At 37.3% G+C, this 9,192-nt stretch overlaps 1 protein-coding gene across 1 annotated transcript; it reads left to right on the forward strand.

Annotated features, from left to right (window-relative positions):
* pnn (pinin, desmosome associated protein) lies at positions 1-5,600 on the forward strand. The gene is made up of 9 exons (XM_059520006.1): positions 1-160; positions 1,182-1,253; positions 1,336-1,404; positions 1,513-1,588; positions 1,667-1,761; positions 1,884-1,959; positions 2,221-2,376; positions 2,495-2,633; positions 3,910-5,600. Exons 1-9 carry the CDS (start codon positions 48-50, stop codon positions 5,109-5,111), a joined length of 1,998 nt encoding a protein of 665 aa, XP_059375989.1. The 5' UTR covers positions 1-47; the 3' UTR covers positions 5,112-5,600.
* The last annotated feature ends 3,592 nt before the right edge of the window (positions 5,601-9,192 follow it).

The raw sequence follows: 9,192 nt of genomic DNA on the forward strand, positions 1-9,192 counted from the left end.
GAGCGCATGCACGACGCTTCACGATCTACTGGAAGACGAAGAGCAAGATGGCGGTGGCCGTGCGAAGCTTGCAAGACCAGCTGGAAAAAGCCAAGGAAAGCTTAAAGAACGTGGACGAAAATATTCGAAAACTAACCGGCAGAGATCCAAGCGAGTTAAGGTATTACTTAATGAAGCGTTTTAATCCGTAACATTTGTTTTGGGGGGGAAATAGACCGGGGCCTGTTAGCAAGCTTAACGTTAGACTGCGGCTACCGTTAGCTCGCAAGCTAAATAATCACGTGTTTTATTCCAGGTTAAAACAACAAAAATTACACTAATCCGTTTTTATATTTGTGCAGTGATGTCTCGCAGCTATGTTTATCACACAGGCTGCCATAAATAACTATGCTAGCATCAAGTCTGCAGTTTGCGTTTGAAAGCAGAATGACAGGCCTCATAAAACACCGTATTCGCTTTAATTCTTCGTAATGAGGGTTTGTTTTAAATCTAGCCTCTGTATCGTGTTAATTAAATTAAAAACAAGGTTCTCTTAGAATATTGAGTTTTAGAGTTTAACAGTTTGCAAAGGTGATAAGTCATGAGTCCTGCAGGTACTTCCTGCTTTGTTTGAATGGTAAGTGACGTATGTTAGTGGATTTGCTTCGAGAGCTTTGCTTTGGATAGCAGCGACACAAAACAGTTCCGTAATTGTTTGTCTTATGAAAGTAACAATTTTTCTTAAAGATCCCCCATATAGCTTTAGAAGTGCATGTTTATATGCAACATTTAGCTTGGGCATGATTGGAGAGACTTTTACTTTTTTTAATAGCCAATAGGCTTTAAGTACGTCACAGCACTGGACGTGATTTGCTACGTGTCAGCTGGTATGAAGGGGGTGTGTTAGTCTCATTCTAAAGAGGATTTGATTGGGCAAAAATCTATTTTTTTATTTTTATTTTTTAACTTTTGAATGATTATGTAAATATAAGTTGAAATGATACAGGCTTCAACATAAGCAAAAATTGTCAATTAATTGGGTCTGGAATTACTAAATTATGATTTGAGAGATACTAAGTTATGCAATTGAGAAGCTTGTGTACGTAGCTGAGCAAGAAGTCATACAGTCATAGTTGGGTCTGTTTATTTATATAAAGGTATAACTATTAACTCTGCATCTTCCACCCTTTGCCTTTTTGTAGACCGGGTCAGAATAGGAGAAATACCATCACAGGCCCAGGTGGAGGTAGGGGGCGTGGAATCAATTTGCTGAGGTAAGAATCTGTTCTTGTGCTAGCAAGTGCTTGTAGTAATTTCATATTAGATTTACTGTTAATGTCTGTCGATCCTCTACAGGCGTGGACTCTCAGATAGTGGTGGAGGACCCCCAGCCAAACAGAGAGACATCGCAGGGGCACTCTTGAGGTGAGGCATCGCTTACTAGCTACCTGATTTCTAGATATGTTATGATAGAAGTTCATTTCTGTTTAGCATGTTTCCAAATGTATTTACAGTCTGTTTATGCTATACTAGGCTGGCAGGGGATGAGCGAGCCAGGAGAGATTCACGCCATGACAGTGACGCTGAGGACGATGACGATGTCAAAAAAGTATGCAGACGAAATTTTTTAAAATCATTTTCACTTGCGTAGATTTGTCTGCTTATGTTTTTAACATCCTTGCTACAGCCAGCGTTGCAGTCATCTGTGGTTGCTACCTCCAAAGAACGTACGCGCCGAGATCTTATTCAAGATCAGACCATTGATGAGAGAGGAAAGCAGAGGTACTGCTATTGACATGGGCATTTTCTGAAAAGCTTTTTATTATTTGATTTCCTTGTTTTTTTCACCACACATTTGCGTGAATGTCTAATTAAACCTTTAACTGTTTTATCTGCTCATTCAGAAACCGGCGCATGTTTGGCCTATTGATGGGAACATTGCAAAAGTTTAAGCAGGAATCTACTGTGTCCACGGACCGGGTGGGTATATGCTATGAATACAAAAAAAATATATGTATATATTTGTATATTTGTGAGGCAGTGTCTTTTGAGATATTTGTCTAGAATAAATATTATTTTTCTCATCTGCTCCTCAAAGTTGAATTATTCCCCACCCACGCTATTTGTATTCAGTTGAAGTTGAGAATCAAGTCAGCGAATTGCACCGAACACGAAGTCAAACCACGTTTGAAACAAAGTGCTGCTTTTAATTTGAAAACTTCATGTTTTTCCCCCCTTCAGTTAAAAAGACGCCAAGAAATTGAGCAGAAATTGGAAGTGCAGGCAGAACAGGAGCGTAAAAAAGTTGAGAGTGAAAGGAGAGAGCTCTTTGAAGAAAGACGTGCCAAACAAACAGAGCTGCGGCTTCTGGAGCACAAAGTGGAGCTCGCTCAACTGGTATGTCTCAGCTGCAGGGAGACTGCAGCTCTTTTATTTTATACCTGCAGTAGTTTTATTTGTATAGACTGTTCTTAGTCAAAAGTTTTCCATGCATTATGGTGTTCTTGTGTTTCAGCAAGAAGAGTGGAATGCACATAATTCAAAGCTCATCAAGTTCATTCGCACAAAGACCAAGCCCCCGATCTTCTACCTGCCCGGGCGAATGTGCTCCGCTACTCAAAAGCTCCTGGAAGAGTCTCAGAAAAAATTAAATGGTAAGGTGTTTTTTTTTTTTTTTTTTTGGATTGGCTTCTGATGGTTTATTCTTATTGTATAAATTTAGTATAGATTTGTATATATTTTAGACCTTGTTTACACTTGTTATTTACATTTTGTGTGGTCTGGAACATGCATTTATATTGCAATATGCATTCTTGCACTCCTGCATTTACCATGTGGATTTTTAAATGGAAATTTTTCATTTTTTGTTTTGTGGAATTTATTTATAAGTATAGTGTTAGTTGTGTTGATAACTTATTTATTCAGAAGTTTTCATCTTAAAAAAAAATATCAGTAAAAATATTTATTAAAAATTGTATTACCGTATTTATCGGACTAAGTCGCACCTAAGTATGTCACACCTAAGTGTAAGTCGCATCAGTCCAAAAATATGTCATGACGAGGAAAAAAAACAAGTCGCACTGGACTATAAGTCGCATTTATTTAGAACCAAGAGAAAACATTGCTGTCTACAGCTGCGAGGAGGCGCTCTATGCTGCTCAATGTAGGCTACAGGAGTAATGAGCAGAATAGAGCGCCCTCTCGCGGCTGTAGACGGTAATGTTTTCTCTTGGTCCATTTCTCTTGGTTCATGTCAAATTAATTTTCGGGTTTCTCAAGACAGGTGGTGCATTAGACCAGGGGCTTGTCTCCTATTTCCGAAATGCATCACAAACTGCTTGAGAAAGCTGTAAATGAATTCCACATTGCACAAGGTGCAAACAACCTTACGCCTGTTTCACACATTCTCCGTCTGCAGTGCGTATGCATTGCATATTTTTTTTACACACCCATGTTAACCGATTCCAGCATTCACGCGGTTGCGGTCCGTCAGTGCGTTCCAGGAGTGGTGCGTCTGCAGCAGTGCAGCGATTGTTTACGTACCGACTAGCGGACTGCAAACGCGTCCTGTGTGAAAGCACAATGAGTATGAGTCCTATATATTTTTTTTTTATCGCCCAATAAGAGTCTCACGTTAATGCAGCACGTTAACACCGATAACGGCCCACAACTAGTGATAACGTATATCGGTTTAATGTTGTATACCATGCTCTAAGATATTGGCATCAGGCAATAAAAAAAAACCAAAAAAAAAAAAATCTATATTCCATCTTAAATTATTTAAAACAACATTTAGCTAATTCTTGTAAAATTTTCTATGCAATTATGACTTTTTACTAGAAGACTTTGCCTTGTAATCTACACACAATATATCTCTCTTCTACTTTTTTTCACAATTGTTTTTAAATTAAATCTCCCTCAATTTTCAAGGTGTGTTTGATGAGAGACGTGAAGCCTTTGCAGAGCAACTCAACAAAATGGAGGCTCGGCCAAGGCGTCAGTCCCAGAGGACAGGTGACAGAGAAATGGAAGATAGCCGTCGGGCTGAAGAGACGAAGAAAGAAGATCAAGAGGAGGGTAAGGCTGGAGTAGGGCGGACAGGTAACAGGCATGATGTGGAAATGGAGGACGAGGAGGAAGATGTAGTCGAGGAGGAAGGAGAGGAAAGCTCAGAGATTAGGGAGAGGGATGGGGATCAAGAGCAGGAGCAGAGTGAGAAGGATAAACATGAGGAGAGTGAGCAGAAGGCAGAGGAGGAAGATGAGGAGGAGGAGGAGGAGGATGTAGGAACAAGTGAGGCTAAGGAAGAGGGGGAAGAGCAGATGGAGGTTACAGAAGTTGTCAGGGAAGATGAGGCACAGGGTAAGTTGCAGGTTGAGAGTCCAGAAGCCACAGTTGAAGAGGTAGGTAATGTGCAAAAGGAGGAAGAGCAGGAGACAGAGAACGAGACTAAGCAGGAAGTTGTAACAGACTCGCAGCAAGCCCCCGAAAGCCACATGGAAATACAGCCTGAGGAGTGTAAAGAGCCTCAACTGGACGTCCTGGCCCCTAGTGTGATGGAACATGACACCAAACAAGTTGACACGGCGCCTGAGACCCAACAGATACCGCTTGAATCTGACCCAGAAATCCCTCAAGAGCAAAGCCAAGAACCATCAGTCCAACCACAAGAAGCCAAAGCAGACACAAAGGAAGCTAGCAAGGAGACCGATGAGGCTCGTGGACGGGCCAAAGTCAGTGCCAAGAGGAGCAAGAGCCGAAGTAGCAGCAGTTCTTCTTCCAGTTCTTCTTCAAGCTCCTCCAGTGGCTCCAGCTCCTCTTCCAGTGGCTCCAGTAGCAGTTCTTCTGGCTCCTCCTCATCATCTTCCAGTTCACGCTCCCGTAGTCACGGCAGGGATAGAGACGGCCGAGACCACAAACGCCGCCGGAGACCGTCAAACAGGGAGCGCAGAAAGAGCGGCAGCGAGAGAGCGCACAAGTCCTCAAAAGGCAGTGGACGAGAAAGCAAGGGCTCAAAAGACAAGAACCCCAAACCTGACAAGAAAAGGATGAGTTCGGAAGGAAGCAGGTCAGGGAGGAGGTCCTCCAGAAGCGAGAGGGATCGGAAGTCTGATCGGAAAGATCGACGTTGAAAAGATGCCAGTCTTGCATGGTTTCTTCAAGGCAATTGTGTGGTTACCCTAGTTTTTTGAGGTGCAGTTGCCTTGCCATTCTTCTTGAGTGGATTTTACTTTTGAATTCTCCATCTCCCAATCTTTTTTTTCTTCTATTTTTGTCTGGCAACTGGTTGTTCCAGTGTCTCTTGGAATTTTTAAGATTTATAAACTGATTTTTAGAACCATCACTTTAAACGACCTTTAGACCTTCCACGTTATCTAATGAAATGTTTCTTGTGCTGATCCTTCGTCTATTCCACCACGGTGTTCTGTCATACAGTAGCTTAGTCACTGATGTTTTCAGTTATGCGACGCCATACTAATGTGATTCTTAACATTCAGTAAATAGAAAAGTAAAAGCTTCCATTTTGACAGTATCCTACAGTGATGCAGTTCTTTTCTTGAAGCAAAATTGTCTGCTTTCATTAACGGAAAAAAAGACATTAAAGACAATTTCTCCATGTATCTGTTCTTGGTTTTTCATATTTGCATGTTTGAAATGGTTATGCAGTCTTATCACTCGAAATTGTGTATGCAGACAGCACTTTGAATGTTTTCAGTATAATGACAAAACTGAAACATTCATGCTGAATTTAAATTGAGATGAACATGAGAATTTCTCCCATATTTAGCTTCTTAAACCTAATGCATTAAATCAAATTTCAAAACGGCAGAATTCATATTGTTGCATTTAGATGAAACACAATCTAAAGAAAAGAATTAGTTCTTGGTTTGAAATTTATTTTTGGAAACAATATACTCAGGTTTAATTTTTTCTTTATTTTTTGGAAATTGCTTTCTTTGCAACTATTCTAATGAGCAGCTGAGCAATTCTAGACTCTTACGACCCTATTTAAGACCAATTATTAGTCTTATTTAGATAATCGCAACTAAAAATAAAAAAAGAATCCAAAAATCAATGGTTTCTGTTATTATAAACCCTTCATTAATTATTTTCTGATTGGGGGAAAATGGGGAGAAGCTTCAGCTGAGTTAGACATGCTTTACTCTGTGCGCACACAGTATAAAAATCTTCCTAGGATGTAAACGGTTGTTTCCCGATCTGCTTATGATTAACCAAGCATGTTTAGGTGTTCAGCTGAACATGCGAATCAATTTCAGAGTGCATGGGTCATTGAAACCTGTTGTGATGGCTTCGAGGTTACAGTGTTGGATTTGAGATCCAGTGGCTAAATGTACTTGTTGGTTCTGACCCAGTGAGGCAAGATTGTAGCTATTTAGAAGTTAAAAGTAATTGCTTGAATCATGAACTTGTAAAATTCAGCCTTTAGGAAGAGTCAACGTATATATTTATTAATTTTAGTAACATGTTCTGTTCCTCACCTCATGGTGGCAGTAGTGCTTTGCAAAACACCTTGAGAACATACTGTTTCCCCTCCAGGTCTTCTGCAGTGTTTTTGTCAGCTGAATGAGTATCCGATTGTTTCCACACAGTTACACTCAAAATAAATCCAACTGTGCATAACATTTCTACTCCTCTCAAACTTGGCCATATTGAAATGGATGTATAACTATGTTTGTAAATGGATATGCACTCTAGCCTTCCATTTGCAAGAATGGGCCTTCTTTGGCTAAACATATCTAGATAATTAACTTTAAACCAATTACAACTTCTTATTTCTCATAAACGGTTACATTTGAGAACTATTCTCAGCATCAACAATAGTCACCGTAGAAGCTATATATATAAAGTTTGTAGAAATGTACAAAATGTCTTCATCCTAAAGACAACATAAAATCACAGATTACCCTATTTACTTTCTTAATGCACAATCATGACATTATTGTTAGGGATGATTGGATAATGATATCTTTATAAACATATAGGCCTATAAATATGTTCACGAAAATAGTAGTTCATGATGAAGTTGCATGCTTTTTGATGAGTGGTCGTTACAATTTCTTGTATCTCTGTTCCTCTTCCTGACCCTGCGTGCCCCCTATGGTCTTTCCTGCTCTGGAAAGTGAGTAGTCAGCTGCTCTGAGCCTCATTAGTGGTGTCTGTCTCTGATCAGCGGGATGATGAAGCCTTTCTATTGATCCGTCTCCAGATGAAAAAGTGCTGGGTAAACAGGACAGTGTTACAGCTCGGAGGGGACCGGATCGGGCACCGTGCTCACAGAGGTGATGCAGGGGAAAGAGGTAAAAACATATGCTGTCATTTGAACTTATACGTGTCTGGGTGAAAGGTCATGACACCTGCCACAATTCAGATAATCCTTTATAGGATGTTGGAATCTGAAGATTTTCTGGAGTTTGAATGTAAATTTGTTTATAAATTACATGTTTTGTAGTCTGATGCTGAAATGAAACAGTTCCCACGCACATGGAAAACTGGAAAATATCAGGTAATTAGATTTTCAGGACTGGAGGGGTCATGAAAGCCAATAAATCTTTAGAAGTCATGGAGCTTTCCATAATCAGTTAAGTTTTTTTCCCTATACTTATGCTCAGCCCTAAAATACTTAATCAGCTAGAATTGTTTTTCTCTGTGCTATCTCTTTAAAATCCTTATCCAATTATTATTGAGCAATGATGTTGTTGAAGTTCATTGCAGTGAACCTTGTTTTAAAAGTGCTACACGGAAACCTTTTGTTCAGTGGCTCTCTTTTTCTATATCGTATTCATTTTTTCTTTTTGGAAAACCTATGCTGGGATTTGGCACAAAGTAGACACAAATATGTCGATTTCCACTTCCTAAACTAAGAAGTTGAGTGTAAAATGGCATTTAAACTGTAAAAAATTTGTGTTATAAATACACAGTATTTATACAAAATATATAACTGACTTTTATATTGGAATTTATTACACTAAGCCAAAATTAGTTATTCAAATATTATCTGGAGAATGTAAACTCTTGTTTAATGTTTATTTCTACCACTAATGTTAGATGTAATGTTTCAATATATATATATATATATATATATACATACATACAGTACAGACCAAAAGTTTGGAAACATTACCATTTTTAATGTTTTTGAAAGAAGTTTCTTCTGCTCATCAAGCCTGCATTAATTTGATCAAAAATACAGAAAAAACAGTAATATTCTGAAATATTATTACAACTTAAAATAATAGTTTTCTATTTGAATATACTTTAAAAAAATAATTTATTCCTGTGATGCAAAGCTGAATTTTCAGCATCATTACTGCAGCCTTCAGTGTCACATGTAACATCCAGTCTGTCACATGATCATTTAGAAATCATTCTAATATTCTGATTTATTATGAGTGTTGGAAACAGTTCTGCTGTCTAATATATTTGATGAATTAAAGATTAAAAAGAACTGCATTTATTCAAAATAATTTTTTTTTCTAAGAATATATATTCTAATAATATATTTTCTTTACTATCACTTTTTATCAATTTAACACATCCTTGCTGAATAAAAGTATTGATTTTATTTAAAAAAAAGAAAGAAAAAAAATGACTGACCCCAAATTACTGACCAGTAGTGTATATTGTTATTACAAAATATTTATATTTTAAAAACATAGCTTCCTTTTTTTTTTTTTTTTACTTTTTATTCATCAAAGTATCCTAAAAAAGTATCACATGTTCTGAAAAAATATTAAGCAGCAGAACTGTTTCCAACTTTGATAATGAATCATCATATTAGAATAATTTCTAAACGATCATGTGATAATGATCCTAAAAATTCAGCTTTGCATCACAGAAATAAATAATAATTTATAGTATAATACATTTAAAAACAATTATTTTAAATTGTAATAATATATCACAATATTACATTTTTTTCTATATTTTTGATCAAACAAATGTAGGCTTGATGAGCAGAAGAAACTTCTTTCAAAAACATTAAAAATAGTAATGTTTCCAAACTTTTGGTCTGTACTGTACATATATATATATATATATATATAATGCAATGACGTCCAATAAAAGTCACTTATCTAATTTTACAAACATTTCTATAGTAGCCTATATCACACTTTTTTATTTTGAAATGCAAATTAGTAATACAATTTATATATATATATATATATATATATATATATATATATATATATA

This window comes from Carassius carassius, chromosome 32 (genome assembly GCF_963082965.1).
Source record: "Carassius carassius chromosome 32, fCarCar2.1, whole genome shotgun sequence".
In the NCBI taxonomy this organism is placed as follows: domain Eukaryota; kingdom Metazoa; phylum Chordata; class Actinopteri; order Cypriniformes; family Cyprinidae; genus Carassius; species Carassius carassius.

Bases quoted from the DNA above. Each gene is read 5' to 3' on its own strand.
- pnn (XM_059520006.1), top strand. From the start codon at position 48: ATGGCGGTGGCCGTGCGAAGCTTGCAAGACCAGCTGGAAAAAGCCAAG. The intron at 161-1,181 runs GTATTACTTAAT...GCCTTTTTGTAG, and splicing joins AGAGATCCAAGCGAGTTAAG to ACCGGGTCAGAATAGGAGAA. The intron at 1,762-1,883 runs GTACTGCTATTG...CTGCTCATTCAG, and splicing joins GATGAGAGAGGAAAGCAGAG to AAACCGGCGCATGTTTGGCC.